This window comes from Lissotriton helveticus, chromosome 6 (genome assembly GCF_964261635.1).
Source record: "Lissotriton helveticus chromosome 6, aLisHel1.1, whole genome shotgun sequence".
NCBI classification, from domain to species: domain Eukaryota; kingdom Metazoa; phylum Chordata; class Amphibia; order Caudata; family Salamandridae; genus Lissotriton; species Lissotriton helveticus.
Window position 1 is genome coordinate 88,566,017 of NC_136067.1, and position 27,917 is coordinate 88,593,933.

General features: G+C 47.5%; 1 protein-coding gene across 1 annotated transcript in view; it reads right to left on the reverse strand.

The window, feature by feature from the left end:
* Positions 1-798: 798 nt before the first annotated feature.
* Positions 799-27,917, reverse strand: part of LOC144762194 (ATP-binding cassette sub-family C member 10-like) — a 681,473-nt gene continuing 654,354 nt past the window's right edge. The window contains 4 exon segments of the mRNA XM_078647347.1: positions 799-1,737; positions 22,724-22,836; positions 23,445-23,542; positions 24,419-24,564. Coding sequence (XP_078503473.1) covers positions 1,602-1,737; positions 22,724-22,836; positions 23,445-23,542; positions 24,419-24,564 — 493 coding nt within the window. The 3' untranslated portion in view covers positions 799-1,601.

A 27,917-nucleotide genomic window follows, 5' to 3' on the forward strand; every position in this document is an offset into this window, starting at 1 on the left:
GTAAGGGGGAATATCACTGATTTACCCCAATTAATTGTCAGGCCTCACAAATTTCCAAATCTGATGATTTACTGCATTATGGGATTGAGACTGTTTTGAGTGTTTCTGAGGTAGAGTGTTCTACCATCCGCAAAAGACATGGAGTGAGGCCAATATGGGTCATCCATAAATCTTGAAGAATATTGCGAGTATTTATTTCTGAATTTGGCAGCAAGGGGTTCAAGCGCGGTTGCAAACACAATGGGCAATAGAGAGCACCCCTAATGGGTGCCCCGTCCTATTGGGACAGAGAGGGAGATTTGGCTGTTCATATATAGTTTAGCGTTTAGATTGGTATATAATAACCTGATTAGTTTTATTGGGATAGGGCTTGAGATTCAGCTGTTCATATATAGCTTAGCAATTGGATTGATATATAATAACCTGATTAGTTTCATTGGGATAAGGAAGGGGATTTGGCTGTTCATACATAGCTTAGCACTTGGATTGGTATATAACAACCTGATTAGTTTAATAAAAGGCTTAGGCATACCCATCCAAATCAGTATCGTCATCAGTTAGGGCCATTCAAGGTCAAACACCTTGGTGTCATCCAAAAAGACTGCCACTGCATTAGTTTCAGGTTTAAGCTAATAGAGGACAACAAAGATAGTAAACAGGTTATGTGTTCTATTCGCTACAATTTTTGCAAATACTTTTCATGTCACAAGTAATTAGTGACTGGGTCTGTACAAGTTGCAAATTTCCACACATCCGATTTCAGGATGACAATCAGAATGGCTTCCAGCAGAAATTGATGACCTCCTTGAAGATGGACAGTAGTTGAGGGGCTAGTAAATCAGCATAGTGTTTATAAAACTCTGTAGGAAGCAAGTCAGACCCCAGAGCCTTGCCATTTGGATGTCCTTGTATCACCGCCTTAATTTCTTCTATCATAAGGAGCTCAAACTACCACATTGAGTGTTGACCATCCATATCTGATGTGTGTTCCCTCCTAATCCAGACACTGCAAACTCTGCCTACTTATGTTATCGTCCTTCCAGGTCGCCACCCATTAGCCTCTAGTTTTCCCTAATTCTCCAGTCATTTTGCTGCTTTTGTTTCTCCGCCATAATATGCCATTCCTGACCATTCCCGCAAGTGAGCGCCTGACTTCACCACACCCCCTTTCTTCTATGCCGTATTCTGACTCTCTGATGGTACTCTAGAGAGGATCCAGGTCAAGAGCATTAAAACTGTGGTGGGTGTGTTCCCCCGGGCCAGCATGGTACAACTACCCACACTGGCCAACATTTTGGGCAATGCACGCCCCATGTTCCATGCCAATTCAGTCCTAAACAGTGTCAACAGTTTGCCAGGTAATATCATTATGGAGGTTACCCACCAGGACAGGAAGAGTGACACTGTCACAGTTAATGCAGGGTTGTACTCTGTGGCCAGATGTCAATAACAGTTCATTAGCAGGCACCAGACCAAGCCTGAATCTATGATACCGAGGTTGTCTAACCCAGTGCCGATCTGTTAACCAATGCAGCTCCTTCTCCATACTCTCAGCCAGCGCCTTTGCTACATTGCTACACTGCAGCGCACTGGCCTTTCTGTCATAGCTGTTCGCCATGGACAAGCCGGTGGAAAGCAGAGTCTTTCTTGTTACACAGCACTTGAGGGGAGCCCATCTCCACCACCTTCCCAGCCTGCATCACCAACACCCAGTCGGAGTCCATGATTGTATCCAACCTGCATGGAGAGAAAGGCAAGAGAGGTGCATTAGGGAAGATTGTAACTGGGAAGAGAGCGACAGTACTGGAACTGCAAGGCTGATCCTCATATAATGAGTTATGGAAGCTTTGGAGTAAGGAGAGTGCAAGTCCTAGTGATTCCCTCACTCAAGGCTCAATGGCTCCCACCACACAGCTACTGTTACCTGCAGCTGGACACGCTCAGGTGGAGCATGAGTATAAAACAGACAGGAAAATTACAGTAATTCATAGAGGTTCATCCTGTAAGCCTACCCATCATTTAAAACATAGTCAACCTCATTTACCACTCATCTAATTCAATGCAATTTAGTGTTGTGAGCCTTTAAAATAGTAAGTAAATGTGATGCTATCTTTTGAAGTGTGAGCGTCTGCACAAAACATTATTAAATTGGGGCTGATGATGATGTTTACTCAGTGAATTGTGAACACCTGTCTGTCTTACTCCAGTTGTCCAGGGGTGAAAAATACCCATCTCCAACTATTATAACTTTATAGGTGTCTCTATCAAGAAAGTAGCAGGAGGAACAAGATGCTATATGAGGTAATGGGAAACTCGATTGGCAGCATAAAGTCCTTTCGGCATATAATACAATGAGCAAAATGAAAGCGAGGACAACAGTGTACAGAATCTTACAAAGCCTCTACAGACAGAATATACTGACAGTGGCAGTATATAAATGATCCAGGTTTTAATATACGCAGAAACGCAGACAAGCTCTGCTCATTCCCTGCTTGTGTGACCTGAAGAATTCATCAGAGATAGCTGACAACTTCACACTGTGCTGCAGTAACAAACATACAAAGATGGCCTAAGCATTATACACTGTGTCAATCAATCAATCAATCACTCTACACACACCAGGGGCCCGATTCACAGAATGAACTTAAGACTAAATCCTAAACTTACTACTATTTGGTATTCACAGAATGCACTTACTACTTTCGGGATTCACAGAGTGAACTTACTACTTTCGGGATTCACAGAATGAATTTACTACTTTCGGTATTTACAGAATAGATTTAAGACTACTAACTTTACGTCCGCACTCGGGCTGGAAATTCCGGCCCGGAGGCGGAGTTTCCAGCCCGGAGGTGGAGCTTCCGGTTTGGGGGCGGAGCTTGCGGCCCAGAGGCAGGGCTTCCGGGCCGGAGGCGGGGCTTGCGGCCCAGAGGTGGAGATTTCAGCCATGGCTAAATCCCCACATCCGAGCCAGAAGCTCCGCCTCCAAGCCGCAAGCCCCGCCTCTGGGCTGCAAGCTCCGCCCCAAACCAGAAGCTCCGCCTCTGGCCTGGAAACTCCGCCTCCGGGCCGGAATTTCTGGCCTGAGTGCGGACGTAAAGTTAGTAGTCTTAAATCTATTCTGTGAATCCCGAAAGTAGTAAGTTCACTATGTGAATCCCGAAAGTAGTAAGGGCATTCTGTGAATACCAAATAGTAGTACGTTTAGAATTTAGTCTTAAGTTCATTCTGTGAATCGGGCCCCCAGATCACACACCATATAACACTTTGCCTCAACTCATTCTTCTGCACTTACACTGAAGGCCATATGGTATGTAATGTTTACAACGTGTTTGGTAAGTCCAACAAGGGCTATTCGAACAAGTTACTTACCATCAGTAACGCCTTTTCTGGTAGACACTCTATCTAACCACAGATTCCTGACTTGTGATTTTCTCTAGGAGCCAGACTGGATCCGGAAACTTTCCAGCAACTCCCTTGTGTGTTGACAGGTCCACGTCAGATCTGTCTGCTCTGGAAATGACATTGGCTCCCCATAAATATGTCATCTCAACACATTTGATGTCAGTTTCTTTCTGATCACTGTCCGTGCTGTCGGACATGAACCTCTGGAAGTCAGATAGTAGTGTTCACATGTTTAGATTTGAATATGTACTAATGAACAGTATGAGTCCTTTCCACAGAACTGGTAGGAGGGTGAGTCGATGAGGAATTGCAGTAAGAGTCTTTGCTAGAAAAGACTTTACCAAAGGTAAGTAACTTGTCCATATATAGACATTTTTAACTGCAGATTCCTCACCTTGTGAATAGATACCAATGCACTTTCTTCTGCAGTGGATCTGTGGAATGGGTCAGACCAGGAATTCATGCAAAACAAACTGGGTAAAGTGCCCTTCCCACCGGGACGTCCTATCCAGACAGTAGTGAGAGAGACGCCCATATTGCGGCCTAGCAAATGTCCACAGTTGATATACCGTGCACCAGCATTGTGGTAGCAACCTTTACTCTGGTGGAGTGAGCGCATAAGCAGATCTTGATGCATAACACATACCATCTTGAGATGGTCCTCCCCTGCACTTCTCTTCCTTTCTTAGCTGCAGAGATACTGATGAAAAGTTTGTTATCCTGTCTATGGTTTACTCTACATAAAAGCTAAGAGCCTTCTTAGGGTCAAGGCCATGGAGCCATTCTTCCTCCTTGGAAGGGTGGAGTGGTACATATAAAGCTGATTGCTTGTCCTATATGACAGGCAGTGACTACCTTGGACAAGAATGCCACTTTTGTCTGCAGGACTATATTGTTTGGGAAAAAGATGTATAAGGTGGAAGCACTGACAGTTCACTCACTCACCTGGCCTAGGTTATGGTGATGGGAAATGCCATTTTGTTAGTGAGGAGGCGAAGACAGCTACTGCGCATGGGTTCGAAGGGAGTGCACATGAGGTAAATGAGTACACACATTAAAGTCAACTGAAGTTTTGGCTGGAACATGTGGATGGGCCCCATCAGAAATTGCATCACAACCGGTTACTTGAAAAGGGATGGCTGAACAGGTAAATGTAGGAAGGCCAAAAGATAACCTTTAACTGTAGTCACAGAAAAGCCTTGCTGGGCTGGAGACAAAACAGAAGAACATCCGATAACTGTGCATTCAGGTGTTTTTTCAGGAGGAATTCAAAGAAACAACCTTCTACCAGCGCTCTGCATAGACAGATTTTGTGGATGACACCTGGATGCTAAGCTGACACCAACCACTTCAGGAGGAAGATCAAAATCTCCACACATTTAGGTGTAAGTTGTGCAGGCGTGGGTGCAAGACTCTGCTCTCCTGCTACGACGTGAGATTCTCCCACAGGGGCATCTGTATCAGAGGACAAACGCTCATGTCCAGAAGTTCCAGGTACCACACTCTTGTTGTTCAGTCTAGAGCCACTAGGACAACCTAGGTCCTGACTCTCTACATCTTCTTCAGCACCCAGGGCAAGAAGGGGAGAAAAATCATATGAGTCCTGACCCTCAAAGCTGGCTAAAGGCATCTCTGAGGGAGGACTGCTGGTGGACCTTCAACGTGCAAAAGTTTCAACACTGAACATTCTGTGTGGTGGCGAATAGGTCAAGCCAGGGTTCCCCCCTTTGCTGGACTCGGCCTGCGCCACCTCTGAGAGTAATTACTATTTGTGATCCTCTGGTCAATGTCGAATGACTTTGTCCACCCTGGTGTTTAAAGATTCTGCCAGGTGCCAGGTAATAAGGGAGATGCTCTTGGAGTTTCCACTTTCAAGAGATGCAAGGCCTCTTAGCACTGAACCCCCGGTGCCCTGTTTGTTGCAATACCACATGACAGTTGTGTTGTCCGTGAGAAGCTGCACCCATTTCCCCTTGATGGTTGGGAGGAAAGCTTTCATTACCAAATGACGCCTGCAAAGCCAACAATTGGGGCCCACTTCTCCCAGATGATCTACCAAGCCCAGCAATGATGAATTAGTCACAACCATTAGCTCTGGGTCAGCTACAAAGAGTGGGCTGCTGCTGGTCCAACTGCCGTTGAGCAGACACCACTCCAGATCTTTTTCAGTCTCCTTCAACATTTGGATGGAGTCTGATAGGTTGCCTTGTTGCTGAGCCCACTGAGACTTCAGATCCGACAGCTGAGTTTGCATGGGGCCACCAGCCATCGTCCACAAGCAGGATGCAAGAGGCAAAGAGAGAGCCACTCTCACTGAGATCCAGGTTAAAGGCTGCAACAAAGGGATCATAGCCCGAATGTCCTGGACTCTAGATGGAGGGATGGCTCAGAAAAGCACGATATCCAGGATGGCTCCGATGAAGAGGTGGCATTGTGAAGGGCTTAGATGTGACTTTGGAACGTTGATGAAAAAACCCAGTAATGTCAACAGGGCGGTCGTTGTCTGCAAGTAATTGACAACTACTTGAGGTGAGACCACCTTCAGCAGCCAGTCATCAAGGTATGGGAAGACTATTATTCTCAACTTCCGTAGATATATCCACTACCATTACCACCCGAGGTGCGCTGGTAAGGCCAAAGGAGAGCACATAGAATTTAAAGGGCTCTTGGCCTACCTAAAACTGCAGGTAACATATGTAGAATTGTAGAACAGGGTTGTGTAAATATGTATCATGCAAGTTCAGTGCTACCCTCGAGTTTCCTGGATCGAGGGCAAACAGAATGTGGCCAAGGTGAGCACCTTCAAGTTGTTCTTCAGGAGGCAGAAGTTCATAGAGTGAAGCTTTTGGATGGGGCGAAGGCCTCCGTACTTTGTCGGCACGCGAAAGTAAGGTAAAAAGTTACATGTAACTCTGGTTCTCCAGCATTGACATCTATCATAGATTCACATGTTTGAATCATTCCCCATCATTAGATTGGGAACCCTCGATTATAATGCTAATATTGCAGTGTAGGCCCTACACACAAAAACATTGACATTTCTCACAGACTTTAGTAACTCATTTAACTCATTATGTATGAACCAAACTGCAGTCAATCAGAGACCAGCACCCTTAGACTGCCCCCGGCTAGAAGCTTTCAACTGCCATATTTTTCTAGCTCCTACAAGAACATAAGATAAGGATAAATAGAAGCCTCATGACAAGAAAAAGAGGGTGGGTTGCATGTGAATTCATGAGAGATGCCAAAGCTGGAGAACCGGAATTATAGCTAAGTAACTTTTTTCCTTCTCCAACATTGGATCGTTCATAGGTTCACATGCTTGAACTAAGATTATCATAGTAGTAGACAATGTGAAAACAGTAGATGGGCATGAGGCTTACCTTATTGAAAACATAGCAGAGCCCTTTCGACTGCCGTATCTCTTTTAACATCCACGTCAGTACTGTAATGCTAGGCGAAAGCTTGGTAGTTCTCCAGGTGGCATCCTTGCAGATGCCAGCGAAAGTCCTGCAAAACGAGCTTTGGTGGCTGCGATCAGTCTTGTAGAATAAGCTCTTACTGATCTTGTAAGAGACTTATTCATGCGCTCATAGGATTTGTGATGCAAGCAATTATCTATCTTGTAAGAGTCTGTTTCGTAACTGGACCACCTTTATTGCTCAAAAGTCTACAAATAATTGTTTGGTTTTTCAAAAAGACTTTGTGGCTTGTAGATAGAACTTTAAATGTCTTATGACATAGAGGAAGTGCAATGACTTTCCTCTTCAGTCTTTGGCTCTGGAAAGAAAGCAGGAAGCCCTACATTCTGTCTCAAACGAAAAGTCGATTGTACCTTCAGAATGAACTTTGGATTGGTTATAAACATGACCTTTTTCTTTGAAAAATGGCTCTTTACAAGATGGCGCTTGTAACTCACTCACTCTTTTAGCAGAGGTGATATCTAGCAGGAAAACTATGTTCCATATACATGTTGGATACTTGCTTTGTGGATTGCCTTAACACCTTGCCTGCTAAGGCAATTCCCGCTGGGTGCTGACTCTTCTGGATTCCCATTGTTCATGACAAGGTCAGCTCGTCATAAGCACAGCTCCAGTAAACTGCATGACGAGCTGACCTTGTCATTAGCATGGATGTGGTTTTAAAGGGTTGAGTCATTATCTACCTAAACCGTATTCAACTGCCAATCAGGACCCAATCTTGGAGATGGGGTAGAGTATAAACTCCTTAACAGTACGTTTGTAGAATAAAGAGAACTCATTGGGTTTCCTCAAAATGTTTTACAATATAGCTAGATGTATGTTGATTTAAGCAATAGACAAGTCTTGCTTGGCTAGACTTAATAGATATGGCACAAATTCATAGGGTAACATTTGAGGTGGGTCTAGCTTTTGTTTCATAGCCAACATATTAAAGCGTGTCTGTTGGAATGGGAAAGTCCTTTGCATGGTATGGTAAAGACGCGTACCTCTGCCCTGAGTCCCCAACTGTATTGTTGTCTGGATCCCTAATGCAGCATACCATGTAATGATCAGTAGTAGTGAGCAGGTCATTTTTACCCTGTGTCATTGGAGTGAGGCCTATAGGCTCACTCAGCTTTTTAAAAGTTCAACTTCTGTGTGTTTAACTCACCCTTGGCCTACATCAGGTTGAGTAGAGGTGCGTGCGTAGATAAAATGCGCTGAATGCATGTGAGCGCTCAAGACATACACTACACAAAGGGTGCAGTGTGGAACAGTGTGCACATGGCAAATGTGTGTGTGCTGGCAGAGGGTGTTTAATGTGACATAATCTGGTGCAGTACAGAGAGACTGCAGTTTTGAACAGTGTACACAGATTTAGTGCGTGTGCTGCATGTGGAAATGCTGGTGGTAGCATGGTACATGGTCACAGCAATACTAGTACATAAGTGTTACGTAAATTTGCTCTTAACTGCTGATTTTTAATTGCTGTTCCTTGTTTTTAAACTGTATCTCTGTCTATTCTGCACACTACAATTTTTGTTTTTAAAAAAATGCATTTCTGCTTACTTGCAAACTAAAATTTTAACTCATATAGAACTTTATTCTATAAATACATTTTCGTTTAAACTACTTGCCGTGCTTACTTTGGTCTAAACTGTACCTGTGTTGGTCTTTTGCCTGGTTTCCTTCGATTTTGCACTTTGTGGTATGGCCGTTCCTAACTCCCAGCCACTGTAGCCGCACTAACGCCTCTCGGTGGTAGGTAGGCGTCACCCAGAACGACACTCTAGCTGCTCTCTCTGGTCCCTGACTCTATTTCAGTGGCCCGAGGCAAGCCCGTCTGCGCCTGTCCACGTCCAGCGGCAAGAAACTATGGGCAAAACGCTAATACATTAAAGAAGAGAATTACATACACAGCTGCGCAACTTCATAAATACAGTAAATCCACCTCTTCTGAATGCACTGTATGTATTCCCCCATACCTTGGCTTTATTTGCTCCCAATGTAACTTTACACTGGGTCCCATGCGTTCTATAAAAACTATCACCAGCACTGGTCTTCAGGTCTGTCGCAGCCCTGTACCTGCCAAGACGGCCTGTAGCCAGAATTTTCATTTTCAGAGCCTCAATTGTCGCTCTTTGACCAAAAACAAATATCATATTTTTGATCTTCTTAGCACGGAACTTCCAGACGCATTATTCCTAACCGAAACCTGGCTCTACGCAAGCTCAGGCCCAGATATCGCCACATCCCTTCCACCTGGATATGTCATTGGTAGGAAAGACCGGGACACAGGCAAAGGCAGGGGAATTGCTATAATTATTAAATCTATTTATTTTTGTAAATTTGAAGTCCTTTCAATCATAGATTGTGAAGCTGTCTTGTTCAAACTTTCTGTTTTTCCTCAGCTGACCCTGTCTGGTATTTTAATCTATCGCCCTCCGGGGAACCCAGGTCCCTGGGTTTCCTCTTTTTCTGAGTTCATTGCACCCTACAATTCTTGGTGATTTGAACCTCCACTTAGAGGACGATCAGAATTACATCTGCCGTACCTTTTTGTCTGAATTGGAGGTTTTACGTTTACGGCTATGTAACCTGGCCCTTCTCACAGGGCGGGACATCTTCTTGATCCAATTTTGTCTAATCTCAGTTATGATTGCAGTATTCCTGCGTCTCGGTTAGACTGGTCCGACCATTTTTTTATCTTATTTAATTTGCAGTGTCCTACATCTAGGGTAGTAGCTTCTGTGACTAACTCAGGTAATTTCAGACTCAGGGATAAGCTGAACATGCAATCAATCAATCAATCAATCAATCAATCAAAGCATTTATATAGCGCACTACTCACCCGGAGGGTCTCAAGGCGCTGGGGGAGGGGGGTCCGCTACTGCTCGAACAGCCAGGTCTTGAGTTGCTTCCTGAAGGCGAGGTGGTCCTGGGTCAGGCGGAGGTGGGTCGGGAGGGAGTTCCATGTCTTGGCGGCGAGGTAGGAGAAGGACCGTCCCCCTGTGGTGGCTCTTCGGATGCGGGGGACGGCGGCAAGGGCGTGGCCGGTCGATCGAAGCTGGCGTTTGGGAGCGTAGAAGTTAAGGCGGCTGTTGAGGTATCCTGGGCCTTGGTTGTGTAGGGCTTTGTGTGCGTGGGTGAGGAGTCGGAAGGTGATTCTCTTGTTGACCGGGAGCCAGTGCAGGTCTCTCAGGTGTCCGGAGATGTGGCTGCGACAGGGGATGTCCAGGATGAGACGTGCTGAGGCGTTCTGGATCCGCTGGAGTTTCTTCTGGAGCTTGGCGGTGGTTCCGGCGTAGAGGGAGTTGCCGTAGTCCAGACGGCTGGTGACGAGGGCCTGGGTGACCGTCTTCCTGGTCTAGGTGGGGATCCACCGGAAGATCTTACGTAGCATGCGCAGGATGTTGAAGCACGACGAGGAGACGGCGTTGACTTGTCTGGTCATGGAGAGGGAGGAGTCCAGGATGAAGCCTAGGTTGCGTGCGTGGTCTGTTGGTTTGGGTGCGCTGCCTAGGGCGGGGGGCCACCAGGAGTCGTCCCAGGCGGAGGGTGAGGATCCCAGGATGAGGACTTCCGTCTTGTCCGAGTTCAGTTTCAGGCGGCTGTTCTTCATCCATTCGGATACCTCTTTCATCCCTTCGTGAAGGTTGGCTCTGGCGGTGGCGGGGTCGTTGGTGAGGGAGAGAATCAGCTGGGTGTCGTCGGCGTAGGAGATGATGTTGAGGTTGTGCTGGCGTGCGATGTCTGCGAGGGGGCTCATGTAGACGTTGAAGAGGGTTGGACTGAGCGAGGAGCCTTGAGGAACGCCGCAGATGACTTCGCTGGCTTCAGATCTGAACGGGGGGAGGCGGACTCTCTGTGTCCTTCCGGCAAGGAAGGAGATGATCCACTCCAGTGCCTTCTCCTGGATTCCGACGTTGCTGAGTCGCTGCACTAGTGTACGGTGGCAGACAGTGTCGAAGGCCGTGGAGAGGTCTAGGAGGATGAGGGCTGCTGTTTCTCCGCTGTCAAGCAGTGCTCGGATGTCATCGGTGGCTGCGATCAGGGCGGTCTCGGTGCTGTGGTTGGCCCGGAAGCCGGACTGCGAGGGGTCGAGGGATCCGTTCGTCTCGAGGAAGGCGGCCAGCTGCTTGTTGACGGTCTTCTCGGCGACTTTAGCAGAGAACGGGAGCAGCGAGATGGGGCGGTAGTTCTTGAGGTCGGTGGGGTCGGCTGATGGTTTCTTTAGTAGAGCGCTGAGTTCGGCGTGCTTCCAGCTCTCCGGGAAGGTAGCGGTGTCGAAGGAGGTGTTGATGATGTCCCGCAGGTGGGGTGCGATGACAGCGTCGGCCTTGTTGAAGATGTGGTGAGGGCAGGGGTCGGTAGGAGATCCGGAGTGGATGGAGTTCATCGTGCGGACGGTGTCTTCGGTGCTGATCGGGGTCCAGGCGCGGAGGGTGGTGGTGGGGGGCGGTGGTTCAGTCGTGGCGTGCGTCGGTTGAGTGCTGAAGCTGTTGTGTATGTCCGCGATCTTGTTGTGGAAGTAGGAGGCGAGGGAGTTGCAGAGGTCTTGCGAAGGGGTGATGTCGTTGTTTCCGGCGTTGGGGTTGGAGAGCTCTTTAACGATGTTGAAGAGTTCCTTGCTGTTGTGTGCGTTGTTGTCCAGTCGTTCCTTGAATGCGGTTTTCTTGGTGGCGTGGATGAGTTGGTGGTGTTTTCGGGTGGCGAGCTTGAGGGCAGTCATGTTGTCCGGTGTAGGGTCTCTGCGCCATGTTCTCTCGAGGGCTCGGCAGTTCTTCTTGGAGCTCTTGAGTTCGTCGGTGAACCATGGGGCTTTCTTGCTACCGGGTCTGCTAGGCGGGGTCTTCAGAGGGGAGAGGTCGTCTGCGCAGTTGCTGATCCACTTCGCGAGGTTGGTGGCCGCCTGGCTTGGGTTCATTGCGCTGGTGGGTGGGTTCTTGCTCAGGGAAATCGCGAGCTGGTCGGCTGTGATCTTGTTCCAGCTTCTGCGTGCAGCCTGTTGCTGGTGGTGGTGGATCGTGGTCCTTCTGAAGCTGAAGTGGACGCAGCTGTGGTCCGTCCAGTTGAGTCCGGTGGCGTTGCTGAAGGCGATGTCCTTGCAGGATGAGAAGACGGGGTCGAGTGTGTGTCCGGCGTAGTGGGTGGGGGTGTTAACCAGTTGCTTGAGTCCGAGGTTGGCGAGGTTGTCCAGCAGGGTGGTGGTGTTGCGGTCGTTGTTGTTCTCCAGGTGGAAGTTGAGGTCCCCGAGGAGGATGTAGTCGGCGGAGAGGAGGGCGTGCAGGCTGATGAAGTCGGCGATGTATTCGCTGAATTGTGTGCGTGGTCCCGGGGGTCTGTAGATGAGGGTGCCTCTGAGGGTGGTCTTGGGGTTGATGTGGACCTGGAAGTGCAGGTGCTCGGCGGGTGCAAGGGTGTCGTCGGTGTTGGTCGTGATGCGGATGGTGTTCCTGTGGATGATGGCGATGCCTCCTCCGGTCTGGTTGATGCGGTCCCTTCGGATGATCTTGTAGCCGTCTGGGATGGCGATGGCGATGTCGGGTGCTGAAGAGGCGTTCATCCAGGTTTCCGTGAGGAAGGCGACGTCTGGTGAGGTTGTGTCGAGCAGGTTCCAGAGCTCGATGGCGTGTCTGTGGATGGAGCGGGTGTTGAGTAGGATGCATTTCAGGTGGCTGCTGCTGTTGCTCGTCTTGGTCTTGGTTGGTGCAGGAGTATTGCTGGTCCGGATGCAGGTGAACTTGCAGACGTTGCAGCAGAAGGGTCCGTGGGTGCGTCTCGGGGTGGCTCGGTAGCATCCTGGGATTCGTCCGGCGTTGAGTGCGTTGAGGGTGGCGGCGTCGTACGTCTGGCGGGTGGGCTGGGGTCTGCGGGGGACGGGCGTAGACGGGCTTACCTTTGGCGCACCTTCGGCGCTCAATCGGTGCTCCCGCTGCGCGCGTCCGCTGCGCGGTCGCTCTGGGGGCGTCATAAGAAGGGGGACGAGAGGGCGGGTCAGCTGGGCGGCAGGAGCGGCACGGCCAATGGGCCGGTGGTGGGTGGGGCCTGTGGCGAGCTGCGGCGGGAAACTGGCGAGCGGGCGGCTCTGCTGAGGCTGGGCCGTTCGGGGGGACAGGGGGGTGTCTGCGGCGAAAAAGGCCGGCAAGGCTGGCAAGGCTGGCAGGCAGGAGCAGGCAGGAGCAGGAGGCGGTAGGAGGAGCAAGGGGGTGACCAGGCCTGGTGAGAGGCGCAGTGGTCACTCCCGAGCACTCCTTGCTGTCCCCTTAAGAAGGGGGACGAGAGGGCGGGTCAGCTGGGCGGCGGGAGCGGCTCGGCCAATGGGCCAGTGGTGGGCGGGGCCTGTGGCGAGCTGCGGCGGGAAACTGGCGAGCGGGCGGCTCTGCTGAGGCTGGGCCGCTCGGGGGGACATGGGGGCGTCTGCGGCGAAAAAAGGCGGCAAGGCTGGCAGGCAGGAGCAGGCAGGAGCAGGAGGCGGCAGGAGGAGCAAGGGGGTGACCAGGCCTGGTGAGAGGCGCAGTGGTCACATGGAGTCTCTTAACACTCTCCTGGTCACTAGCATACCTGATACCACTTTATCCGTGCTCTCATTAAATGCTTCTGTTTCGGACTGGGTAACCACGGCCATTGATACTTGTTTGCCCCTTGTGTCAAAACGTTGTTTCACACATCATCCTCCAGCCCCATGGTTTACAAACGACCTCAAAATCACCAAGTCTAAGTGTAAAGCTCTAGAGAGAAGATGGAGGAGATCGTACTCTCCTACTCGCAAAGATGCTTATTAAGCTGCTCTCAAAGGTTATCACTTAGACTGCAAAACGGCACGCACCTCTTATGTTGCAAGTACAATTACTCAGGCATCAAACCGTCCCCGGGCCTTATTTTCTGCAGTAAAGAAGCCTAATGGTTCCGATACTACCCCACCTCCCCCTGTTCTTGACGAAAGTCAATGCAATAATATCGCTGACTTCTTTATCCAGAAGGATGAACTCATTAACAGGTCACTTTTGGCTTCTCCCTCCTTGTACAGTATGACTTCTCCATCTGACCTGATGAATTGCAGTACTTCCAATTTGACAGCTAAACTTTACTCCTGGGATCCTTTTCATGCGACGCCCTTTCAAAACTGTTTAAATAGCGTCAAGTCTGGCTCTCCACTCGACCCTTTGCCCATTAATATCCTACCCCAGCTCTCTTTAACATTTAAAGACGCTGTTATAGAACTTCTCAATGCCTCTATGCGGGAGGCTACGGTTCCCCCTGAGTGGAAGCGGGCCATGGTCGTCCCTTTACTGAAAAAAGCCGGAGCAGATTCTTCTGTACTATCGAATTTCAGGCCTATATCTCTGCTCTCTGTATTTTCAAAAATTTTGGAAAAACATATCTATACGCAACTGACTGAACACATAGAAAAAGTGGGTTATCTCCATTACTCTCAATCCGGGTTCAGAGCCAATTTCTCTACCGAAACTGCTCTGCTTGGGGTCACTGAGAAGTTGCGCCAACATCTTGACCGAGGGGAAACAGCGGCACTCATTCTATTAGACCTGAGTGCCGCATTTGATACCGTGTCACATAACTTCTTGCTTAATGCCCTCAGGTCACTTGGGCTCGATAGCATCGCCTTATCTTGGTTTGCCTCATTTCTCAGTGGTCGAACCTTTCAGGTTTTTTCTGCCAAGTCATCATCTAAGATCTGCGCATCAGCACACAGAGTCCCACAGGGGTCCATTTTAAGTCCCTTGCTTTTTAACATCTACGTTAGACCCCTGGCTAAAATCGTGGAGGAGGCAGGATAATCCCTCTATTCGTATGCTGATGATACGCAGATTGTTTTTTCATTGTCCACCACCAAAGACGCATCTGCCCTTCAGTGCGGCCTACGGCAAGTGACAGAGTGGATGCGCCTCAATTTATTGAAGTTGAATGGGGACAAGACGGAGGTTGTTATCCTAGGTAAGCATAAGGACCTATGGGGCCCTCACCACTGGCCTCACGAAATGGGTCTCTTTCCCGTTCCTGTCACTCATGTCCGCAATCTGGGCTTCATCATTGATGAAAATCTTTCCATGAGACAACAGACGGCTAATGTGGCTGCCATCTGCTTTACGATCTTGAGATGGATTCATAAGATCATCTGGATGCTCCCTGTCTCTACCCAACGCACGGTAGTCCAGGCACTTATTACCTCTCGCCTCGATTACGGCAATGTTCTTTACCTTGGTAGTTGTCAAACGGTACTGAAAAAGTTACAGGTAGTGCAGAACTCTGCAGCACGCCTTCTCTGCCAAGTTCCCCGACAGGCTTCCATCTCGCCTTATCTGCAAGAGCTCATCCTTCCCTACAGTCCTTCACGTCCCCTGCGCTCTACAGCTCATGGGGACTTTGTTATCCCCAGATTCAAATTAACAAGAATGGGAGGTTGCTCCTTCTCTTGTCTTGGCCCCAAAATCTAGAATTGTCTTCCTGTGACTCGTAAAAATGACTCGTCTTATCTCAGCTTTCGAAGAAATCTTAAAACGTGGCTTTTTTAGCAGTAAATGTGCTTGTAACCACTCGCTTTCTAGCAACTTGCGTCCTAGGCGCCGGGAAACCCTTTTTGGGTATCTGCACACACATTACAAATTTAATTTATTAATAATAATAATAATAATAATAATAATAGACAGTGGATTGTGCTGTGAATGTATGCTGAGTTCAGAAGAGCCTGTACTGGTACAGTACAAGGAATTCATTGGGTTCCATTTTGAGAAACCCAGGCTTCTTTGTATATTGCTGCATTCTTCCAAGCTGGGTAGGACAAGCACTGGATGAGGGGGGATGTCGGCAGGTTGTCCCTGTGCAATTCAAAGGGTTATTTGATTCAGTGACAGATCACAAGAAAAGGGCTTGGACACAGTTCTGGAAGAGAGAGATAGGGCTGATAAGAGATTCATAAAGGGTAGGGCTGAGGGACCAGGATTAACATTTGATGCACGGATCACTGTGGCTGACATCCAAGTGTGAACTCTGGTCACTTCCAGGAATCTTGTTGTGAGTTATTCAGCTTCAAAGTCCTGAGTGCTGTGATAGCCATCCTTCGGGAGGAAGCAGAAAGGAGAGATGTCCATTTCAAAGAAGTAGAACCTCAACATAAAACTTCAAAGGTCCAGATCCTAAATTACATTTTGTGTTTGGCAAAGAACTATAACTAGGATAGTCTGAGACCCCATACTTTGTCATCTGCCGAGCAATCAGTTGGGCACATGAGGAGGGAAAGCTCTGCAAGACATCTGCCTGTGACCAAGGGTAGGGGCCTAGCCTACTAGTCTCCCTTCTGGGTGTGCAGAAATTACCTAGGGAAACCAAGATCACCGGCCCTAGAATCTGGAGCAACAGCAACTGCTTTCTTGCTAAAACCGGTGAGCCTGTTAGGGAGAGGGTCGTCAACGAGGTGTGAGGCGCTGTGCCACACTGAACAGGCCATTGCTTGTGTGCCACACTGTGCAGTTATTCAACCCCGTATGCTAGGAGGGGCCGCCGTGCACCAAGGACAGTGCTGCAACGATTGACTTGTTGCTTGTGTGCAGCGCTGTGGAAGTTGGCGACCCCGTATGCCAGAAGGGGCTGCTGTGTACCAAGAAACTGTGTTGCATCGATTGGGCCGTACCCAACCGTAACCACAACCCCATAGTGAATAGGCAACCTGAGGCAGAGTGACCGGACAGTGAGGTTCATTGGAGCGACCCCGTTTGCCAGGAGGGGCAGCTGGAAGAGCTGAGGCCGGAAGTTCTGGTCGTTGCTTGTGACCCAAAACTGCTGTTACAACCAAGATGAGGGAGGCTTTGTATCCAAGGAGACTCGAGGGCAAAGGAGATGCCATCGGAGCCCCGCCGGAGCAAGGAGGTTACCCCTATCCCAGAGCAAGAAAGAAAAAGACATACTGCGCATGGCTGGAGGTGGAGCAACTCTGATCTTCTGGACTCTGATATGCGCGGCTCAGGAGAGACAGCCGGCACCTACCAGGAGCTGTGAACTCGTGCAGACCGAGTTTGCCAATTCGGGTTAGGACTGCACATCACCGCTGCCAGGGTTTGTACCATCAGAGCAGGTAAGCTGAGAACTGGGTCTACCACCCCAGGGGATATAAAGCCTTTGGGGTTTGCAACCCTACTTGACTCTAAGTGACTACACCTTATTGACTGAGTCCAAGAGGGGGAGGTCCATGAACAGAGCCTAGTGGTTTACATTCCCTGGATGTTGCGGCATGTGAGTGGGAAATAACAGCACACCCGTAACATGGGACCTGGGTAGCTGGGAGAGTGGCCTGACAACTACAGCGTGCCTGCCTCATTGGGGACTGCGTTATTGCAAATTGCATGTCGTTTACCTTTGCATGTGTAGAATTAGAATTCAAATACTTTTTTTATACAAAATAGGTATTTGACTGGACATTGATTTATTGTGTGCACTGCGTGCACGTCGAGTTATGAGTTGTGTTAACTGATCTGTATCTACACTTGGGAAGGAAACCGAATCGAGGAAGCTCTCAATGCTCATGCTATGCTACTAACTGACAGTCAGACGTAGAAGGAGGTGTTTGACCCAGTTCAGCCTGATCCATAGTACGGTGAGCCCCAGGACATCAGGAGTAAAAGGCTTCAACCACCTCAGTTGGGCCCAGTAACCCCTGCTGGGCCAGAGGCCCCCTGAACGAGGTTCCGACAATTGGCGACTAACGTTTGAGGAGTCAAAAGATACAGAGGTGGCATTAGCCATTTTCAACTGGCAGCAGCGTTGCAATAAGTCCAGTTTTTTTCTGTTTACAGGCAAAGGTGACACACTTAGGAAATGTAGAACACAGGGTTGGAAATTGACCTCAACCCTATCTCCATTGATCAGATGAAGGATTTATGTAGGAACAGAGGGTGGAGGATTCCCATGAGATAGGGACAGAGCCGTCCTTGCTCATTTCATCAGGGACCAGTTTGAGATACTGGGTGAAAGAGAGGAGGCTGTAGCTGACTCTGGGGAGTGAACCATATAAGGAACCCAGGAAGAAAATGTTGTGGATTCAGGCTTTAGGATCCCCTTAGCACAGATATATCACAGACGCAAGCTGAGAGTGTCCCCTAATACATTTTCCAGAGTTTCACCAAGACACTCACCACATTTTGTTTCTAAAATATCGCAGGTGTGTTCACCACCTCGAATTTCAAGGTTACCACTGTCACCACTTCCAGGAATAAATCCCTTGGGTGAGTTAAGTTCAGCAAAGACCTTGAGCTCACAGTTGGCTCTTTAGAAAGCTAAAGCTGAGGAAGATGAGGAAGCCAGGAAGTTTGAGAGGGAGAAGCTATGACTAGCTCACCAGGAAAAAGAGGCGAGGAGGCTGGAGAGACGGAGGAGTGGGCTAGGGGAGGAGAAACAAAAGGAAAAGGAAAGAGAGCTAGAAAGGGAAAGGATAGCCCTTGAGAGAGAGTGAAACTTAGGATGGCAGCAATGACAACTTCATCTGGGATAAGTGACTCTACTTCCAGTTAAGGCCAGGTGTTGGCCAAGCTTCCAAAGATCTTGTACATGTGGATGTGAAAGGTCAGGATATTTTGGAATGGTTTGAGGGCTTTGAGGTTGTTTGTTAGACACAGGCCTTGAATGAGGTGTCTAAGGTAGCTGCATTAATGGGGCGCATACCATTAGAAGGGACAGCCGTCTTCGGAAAGATGCCTGTGGCAGACCAGATGGTCAATGAGTGAATGAAGAAAGCTCTTGTTAGGAGGTTTGGCTGAAGCCAGCTCAATACTTGCAAATATTCCATGACTACCAAAGAGCAAATGGTATTCATGGTGTATTGTGTGATTGCAATGAGAGGTTTAGAGGGATGGATGCCAAGGATTTTCAGTCCCTTAACCAGTTGATGGTGACACAGCGACTCAAGGAGGAGTGCTCTACCCTACTTAGGCAATACCTGTCTGATCTGAAAAAAAGGCATCCAAGAAAACTTTCTGTGTTAGTTGACAAGTGGTTAGCTAACAGGGTTTACAAAGGGTTGGAGAAGCATAGTTCTAAGCCAAAGGGGGAGAAAAACTGGTTCCAAATCGGAGGGTAAGTACCAGAGTATTTTCCATGGGACTCAAGGTGGGCCCAGGAAACATGGCAATGTTTGTCCAGGAAGGAGCATCATGAGAAGGGAAAGTAAGGCAGCCCTTCTATGTCCAAGATGGTGACTTTTTTTAAGTGGCACAAGGTGGGACTTTACAAAAGAGATTGTCTAGAGAAGGAACTTGACACAGACACACTCTTGATAGCAAGCAAGTTACACGTGGATGAAGATATCCGTGAGGGACTGGTTGCACTCAATCTAGTAGTTATAGACATTTGGGAGAGGGCCCCAGAGGCTCTGAAGCACATTCATTCTAACACACTGGGCTTTGTGCAGGAAGTTAGTATCAATGGGTGGAAAGTACCTGCCCTGAGGTATACTGGGGGCCTTCCACACTATGGTTGAGATGAAGTATCTTAAGCCTGATGAGATACACCCTGTAACCAAGGATACAGAATTGGTAGCCAGTGGAGAGGGCTTGGAGTATCCACTTGCCAGAGTTGAGACTGAGCTCAATGGCAAGGTGGCCATGGTTAATATTATAGTGAGGGTAAAGCAAGGAGCTGGATGTCTCTTGGGCAATGATTTGATTATCCCTGGCTTGGTGCCAGGGCCAGAAGCCTTTATGGCTTGGACGTCAGCTGTGTTGATCAGAACACAGGCTGCATCACAGTCCCACAGTGAGGCTGGGATCATCTCTGATTTGCAGGGACCAGGACAAGGTGGCTTGCAGGAAAGGGAAGACTCTGGGAAGGCAATAGCTGTGGAGACCATTGCTTCTGCTCCACAGGGAGAGAAGGATGAGACTCCCAAAGCGGACATGTACATGTCTGGGTTGCTTCCAGAGTTGCAAGGGTTGTTAGCTGCTGGAGGGCCCACCCAAGAAGATTTCCACAACTCACAAGAAGAGTACCCTACGCTTGAGGGACTTCGGAAGGAAGCCCAAGAACAGGTCAACAAAGGGGTGGTAGGGAAACACAATGGGCCAGATTCACAAAGGTAAACCTATACTTTTGTGTCAGTTTACTACTTTTTGGTATTTACAGATGTAAACTTGGACCACAAGTATAACTTTACTACTTTGCTAGTATTTACAAAGATAAAGTTAGACCAAAAGTCTAACTTAACTACTTTTCGGTATTCCCAAAGTTATGTTTCTACTAGTAAAGTTAGACATTTGGTCTAAGTTTACTTTTGTGAATACTGAAAAATAGTAAAGTTAAACTTTTGGTCTAAGTTGACTTTTGTGAATACCGGAAAGTAGTAAACTTACACAAAAGTGTAAGTTTACCTTTTTGAATTGGGCCCCAAATTGGCTGGCACGATGGTCTACTGTATAGTGAACTGGCAAATCCTAAAACAGGTCCTAGCAGGAGGCTAGGGGTTCCATTAGTGCACAGGAACTTCCTATTATAACTGGCCCATGAAGTACACTTAGGGATTAGAAAAACCCAAGAAAGGTTCAACTCTGTTCTACTGGCCAGAGATGCACAGAGACACAAAGCAGTTCTAAAGAACCTGTCCTGCTTGCCAACTGAATGGTAAGACAGGAGGGACGACAAAGACACCGTTTGAGCCTCGACCAGTTGTCGATATTCCATTTGAGAGGTTGAGAATAGACATAGTTGGTCCGTTTGATCCCCCCTCATAATCAGGCAACAAGTATATCGTGATTGTGGTGGATCATGCCACCAGGTATTCTGCAGCTGTACCTCTGAGGAGCATAACTGCAAAAACAGTAGCAAGAGCTCTCCTAGGGTTTTTTTCTACGGTCGGATTTCTAAAGATGGTAATTTTCACCCGGGGAACCAACTTCATCTCTTCTTACATGAAAGAGATGTGGGAGAGGCTGGTGTGACATACCACTTCTCCACAGCATACCACCTACAAATCAATGGCTTGGTGGAGCGGTATAACAAAACACAGAAGAGTATGATGAAAAGTCTACCAGAGAACATCAGGAGGAAGTGGGATCTTCTCTTGCCATGCCTCTTATTTGCCTACAAAGAGAGTCTGCAGAAGGGAGTCAGGTTCAGTCCCTTTGACCTCTTCTATGGACACCCAGTGAGGGGTCCACTTGACTTAGAGAAGGATGGCAAGCAACCTCGAAAATCCCACAGAAGAATGTGGTAGTCATTGTGATTGGCCTCATGATGCAATACAAGTCAGGCAAACGGAATTCTTCAGGCTAGCCAACCTACTGATTAAGGAATGGTGCAATAACGAAACTATGCTGAATGAGTATCAAGAAGGACAAAAGATGTTGGTGCAGAAGCCTGTTCGTCCCAGGGCTTTGGTGGACAAATAGTGTAGGTCATACTAGCTAGTTCAGAAAGCGTCTGAGGTAAACTACTTTGTGGACACAGGTGCCACAAGGGAATTCAAGAAAGTGTTCCATGTGAACAACCTGAAGCCTTAGTTCCACAAAGACTACACAGTGAATGTCACGGCTATGGCAGAGAAAGTGGAGGAAGACAGCGGTCCTCCTCCTGACTTCCTGCATAGTGACATGAAGGAGTGTACTGTGGAAGTGGTGCAGTTAACTCATGAGCAGCAGAAAGAGTGTAAAGATGTGTTGGAAATGTTTCCCCATCTCTTCTTGCTGACTTCTGGGTTAACACTTAACATAACATAACATTAAACATAACATAACATAAACATAACATAACATAAACACTTGTCTGTGTGCATGACATAGACAAAGTAGACAGTCTGCTAGTAAAGTGCAGGATGTACAGATTGTGTGACCGGATTCAGTGATGCATTGAGGCAGATGTTGCCAAAATGTTGGACCTGGGATCACTGAGAGATCTCATGGTCCTTGGTCTAGTCCTATAGTTTAGTATCAACGAAAGGGTCTACTGACTTGCAGTTCTGTGTGGACTACAAAGCCCTCAATTAGGTAACCAAAACCAAAGGCCATTCAATTCCCAGAGAGGATACGCTTGTGATTCAGTTAGGTGCTGCCAAATACTTGAGCACATTTGATCTGACCAGTGGTTATTGACAGACTGCATTAGCACCAAGTGCAAAGGAGAAGACTGTCTTTTCTACCCCAGAGGGGCTGTATCACTATACCACTAAACCACTAACAATTCTCTGTAAAATACCCACACTATGCCCCAAGGCATTCACACGGCAGCCAACATGGTATACATCCTTTACAACGCAACTTTTACCACGCAGTGCTGTTACAACGCAGGTTTTACTACGCATACCATTACAACGCATTACATTGGGGGGCTCTCTAGGATAGGGAATACGTTTAATTTACTATCCAACACCTTCCCTAGTGTCCACGGGGACTGGAGTTGGAATAGTAAATTAAACTATTCACTATCCAGCACCCCCAAGTGTAATGCGTTGTAATGGTATGCGTAGTAAAACCTGCGTTGTAACAGCATGCGTGGTAAAAGCATGCGTTGTAACGTCATACATTCGCCAACATCCTTCATAATGCACTTCACTTTACCTACACTATATTACACAGCACCCACAAAGTACTCTACATCCCTCAAACTGCACTCTACAGTGCACTGCACTACACCCACATTGCACACCATAGCACTCACTGCACTATACAGCGCTCCGAACATATAGATTTTACTTTAGTGGTCTACCTGCCACTAGGACTTTGTCCCTAACTGTCCCTAGTCATGCTTTACTCTCCTTGCTAAATGATGGGCCCTCAGCAAATAATGTTCTATTTACAATATGGTGGTAATGAACTCTTGACTAGTAACTATGAAGCATTTTGTGGAGGGTATTCTGGTACCTGTGAGCGATTGTAAGCACAGTTTTATCAGCAAATCGTTCTCTGATTGTCTGCTGCAACACCCGGTCAGTCTTCTGGTCCACGCTTGCTGTGGCCTCATCAATGCAAAGAACCTGCACCAAAGGGAGAGAGGATGAGCGGAGAAAGGTAGCTTTATTTTTCTTTAAACCTTGGGGAGGGGGTTCTAGTGGGATTTAACAGTTCTGCCTGTTTTCTGATCTGGGTGAATACCAAGGGTAGTGGATTTGAGAGCTGTGGCTTTTCCTGTCTCGCCAATCCACCAATATATTTTATACTTATACAATACCCACAGTATACAACTGCTCACTGATGTTCTTTGGTTGTCACCTTCTTCCACTGATCTAAGAACCATCGCTTCTAGGACCCAGATTATTTTGCTTTTGTGGGAGTCAGCCACAGTTTATAACAAGACTGGACCTTTAAAACCCCAGCGTTTAAACTACCTGTTCTTCTACCTTGGTAGCAATATCGGTCTTTGGCTGACTGTCACATTTTAAGTGCTTCTTTAGACTACTACAATATTTTGATCTCTCAGCTGGAGTCAGAGAACCTGAAACGTGGATGATTCTCAATTAAAATGTCTGCTTGTGTTTTGATGCATGGGGCCTCTGTATACTTGGGGAATGCTGCTTTTTCTCTCTTAGGACACTTTTCCTGAAGACATACTTGGTCTTTTCATGGTAAATCAGGTGTACCATACCTTGGCATCCGTCAGGAGAGCTCTTGCTAGGCAGAGAAGCTGTCTCTGCCCCACCGAGAAGTTCTTCCCTTGTTCTCCTACTTCAGCACTGAGTCCACCTGCATAGGGACAAAACATGATGCGAAGAAAAATGTCAGACTAGCAAAGAAAAGCACGAGAGACCTCCATTACGTCCACTTTTCTCGCCAATTTATTTCCATCATGTTGTATTTCTTCATTTTGCATTTGTCACCCTAAGTGGGAAGGGTATGCCCAGACGTGGACCCATGCTCACGGTGCCACTGGATTGAAGCTAGCCTGGCTGATGAGGGGTGATGCCCCAAAACTTGTTTCCGGTCCAGGGAGGACCTGGCTTGGCAGTTTGGTCTGGACTGTTCCCATGAGGCAGAGGGTCAAGACAGATTTGCATATGGCTGGGCCTATCGTGGGTTGTCATGGTGAACAAAAGAACAAAGGATTTAACCCATATCTATTGACTGGGGGTGAATGTTTGATTTTCTCTGCATGACGGTCCATCATCTGGGTGTCTTTTGTATTTCTTCATTGAGCATAGGCTCTTGGAAGGCTCATGGGTTGCAACTCCTCTCTCATGTGATGCTTTCAGAGAGTAATGAAGTCCACATTTGTAAAAGTCCACATTTGTAAAGCGCACAATCACCCGTAAGGGTCTCTAGGCGCTGGGGGCCGTCGGGAAGATTAAGCGAGCTATTGCCCAGAGTCACATGGTGCTGAGCTAACCTGCCGCCGGAGCCGGGGATCGAACCGTGGTCCCCAGATTCCAGCGTCAGTCGCCCTGGCCGCGGCGCCACACCTCTAATAGGATCCACTGTAGAGAGCGTTGGCTTGACGTTAATATCCGATTAAGAGTCAACAACACAATTAAGACCTAAGGGATGTACAACTGGATGAACAATATAATAATGGCAGTTTCTTACAGATTACTCTACATGGATAATGACCTGAACTACACTTACCCATGCAAGCTACCACCTCTTTCAGGTGGCACTGCTCCAGGACTTGGTACAGCACAGTGTCCAGATGACTGCCCCTTGGGTCTAGGTTCTCCCGGATCGTTCCACTGAAGAGAAATGGGTCCTGGGGAATGATGGCCAGCTTGGACCTGTGCATAAAAGAATGTGAGACATATCACTTAAATTAAAATTTTGCTTTGACGGGAACAATGGAAAATGCTACTTGTCCAGTATACATCTGTTCTTGGCATGTAGAGCTGTAGATTCACATGCTTTGCATAGCCTGCCATCTAGTGTCTGGTCCGGATGTTTGCACTGTGTTTTTCTTCTAAGAAGTCTTTCCAGTCACGAAGTCGGTGACTCCTCCTTTCGGTGATAGTGCGCTTGGGCATCAACTCCAATGTTAGATTGTTTTCCAGCAGAAGGTGATAATGGAGTTAGTAAGAGTAGTAGAACAGAGATGTCCATGTGTATGTATCTAAGTAAGATATAACTGCAACAGGTACAGGTACCCGGGGAGGTGGGTGGGCGCATGTGAATCTACAGCTCTACATGCCAAGAACAGAGGCATACTGGGTAAGTAGAATTTTCCGTTCGAATCATGCTTTGCGTAGACTAGAAAGCAGTAATCTATTAAAGTAGTGGCTAACCTGTAGCTGTTGCAGAGGTTCAAAAGAGTGTACGTAGAACTGCCTGGACCACACCAACTTGTTAGCACATCTACACAATAGTGCTTTGTGAATGTGTGCGGTGTAGACCATGTTGCAGCTTTACAAATGTCATCAATTGGGATGTTTCCTAAGAATGCCATAAAAGCCGCTATTTTACGAGTGGAGAAAGCTCTAGGTGGAATTGTTACTGTTCGTTTTGCTTTTGCATAGCATGTTTGAATGCATTTGACTATCCACCGTGCAATACCGGATTTTGAGATGGGATTGCCTTTATGAGGTGGGGCAAAAGCTACAAAAATTTGTTTTGTCTTACGGAAAGGTTTTGTCCTTTCTATGTAATGGAGAAACACTCTTTTAACGTCTAAGGTGTGTAGAGCGCGTTCTGCCACAGAATCTGGCTGAGGGAAGAACACAGACAACTCAACAGATTGGGTGATATGGAAGGCAGATATGACATTGGGTAAAAATGTAGGATTAGTCCGAAGAACCACTTTGTTTTGGTGCATCTGTAAACATTGTTCCTCTATGGTTAGTGACTGGAGCTCACCCACTCTTCTCAGTGATGTAATAGCTATGAGGAAAGCAACTTTCCAAGTGAGGAATTGCAGGTCACATTTGTGCAATGGCTCAAAGGGTAGACTCATAAGTCTGGTGAGGACAATATTGAGGTTCCAGACTGGGGCAGGTGTAAGTCTTGGAGGAATGACTCTTTGGTGTCCTTCCATATATGCTTTAACAGGCACTCTGAAGAGAGACAGATGTTGTCTATTTTGAAGGTGCTATTGCTGCAAGATGTAAGCATATGGATGTGTACGCTAAGTTTGAACGCTGTAAATGCAGTAAACAGCAGATGATGTTTTGAACTGAAGCATCAAGCTTGTTGATTTGATTGTTATTACAATAAATAACAAACTGTTTCCATTTTACTGCATATTAAGCCCTTGTAGAAGGACATCTAGCCTCTTTGATAATGTTTATGCACTCTGGCGGAAGATTAAGGTAGCTAACCTCTATGACTTCAGGTGCCAGCTCGCAAGGTTGAGATGACCGGGATCTGGGTGTCTTATCTCTCCACGCCTCTGTGTGAGGAGATTGAGTGTGAGATGTAGTGTTTGGCGATGGACTACTGAGAGCTCCAACAGGGTGGTGAACCACAGTTGACGGGCCCATGTGGGAGCAACTAGGATTAGTGTCAGGGTCGCCTGTCTGAGCTTCCGAACCACTAGTGGAATGAGTGAGAGAGGCGGAAAAGCGTAGGCAAATATCTCTGACCAGTTCATCCATAGTGCATTGCCTTTGGGAAATGAGTGTGGATTCCTGGAGGCGAAACTTGGGCATTTTACATGTGGCGGACAGGACAGACCCACATTTAAAAGAATTGGAGGAGAACTTGAGGGTGGAGTTCCCACTCGTGGATTTGTTGTCTCTGCCTGCGGAGCAGGTCTGCGATTTCGTTGTCTACTCCGGGAAGGTGTTCTGCAAGGAGATAGATTTTGTGACATATGGCCCACCTTCAGATGGTCTAAGCAAGTACTGACAGTTGGAGAGAGTGTGTCGCCCCTTTATTTGCATGTAATACATGGCTGTCATGTTGTTTGTACGCATCAGGACAGCTTTGCCTACAAGGTGAACTTGAAAGGCTTTGATTGCTAGGAAGACTGGTAGCAGCTCTAGATGGTTTATGTAAAGCTGCTTCTGCTGCTGACTCCACATGCCCTGAATGGTGTGTGCTTGGAGACGAGCTCCCCAACCAGTGAGAGATGTGTCTGCTGTTAGCACTGTCTGTAGAACCGGGTCAATGAAGGGCCGCTCCTTGGAAAGTTTTGTGGATTCCACCACTGCAGAGAGCGACGAGTGCAGCCGTCCACCAACACTACATCTGATAACTGACCCTGAAACTGATTCCACTGACGTGCTAAGCATTCCTGGAGGGGACACATTTGAGGTCTTGAATTGGGAACTATTAAGATGCAAGACACCATCATTCACAGTAACTGCATGAATACTCGCGCTGGTAATGATTGACTGGGCTGGAAGAGAGAAATGAGAACTTGAATTTTGTGAATTCTGGCTGGATTTGGGCAGGCTAGAGCTTTTTGTGTATCTAGAGTTGCCCCCAAATATGTCTGTGTGGGGGTGGGTTGGAGATGGGACTTTGGTAGATTTACTGGGAACCCAAGGTCGTGTAGCAGTTGTACTGTTTTGGAAGTGTGTTGTTGACATTTTGCTTGTGAACTGGCTTTGATGAGCCAGTAGTCCAAGAATGGGAAGACATGAATGTGTTGTCTTCGTAAATGAGCTGCGACTATTGCCAGGCTTTTGATGAAAACCTGGGAGCAGTGGTGACTCCGAACAGGAGCAATTTCAATTGGTAATGTTGTCAGGCCACTACAAACCTGAGGTATTTGCGATGAGCGGGGTGGATTGGAATATGGAAGTAGGCGTCCTTTAAGACTAAGGTTGACAGAAAGACGCCTTGCTGAAGGAGTGGAAGCACTTGCTGAAGTGTTACCATGTGAAAGTGATCTGATTGGATGTATAGATTTAGATCTCAAAGTTCTAGTATAGGCCTTAGTGAGTCGTCCTTTTTGGAAATTAGGAAGTATAGGGCGTATACTCCGGTCCCTTGATATTGTAATGGGACTGGCTCTATGGCTCCTTTTTTGCAACAGAGAGAGACCTTCTTGTTTGAGTAAGCTCAGATGTTCTTGAGACATACTGTGTGATCTTGGAGGAATGTTTGGGGGAGTGGCTGTTAGTTCCAGGTAATAACCATATTGGATAATTTGTAGAACCCATATGTCTGAGGTGATTGTATTCCAGACAGGTAG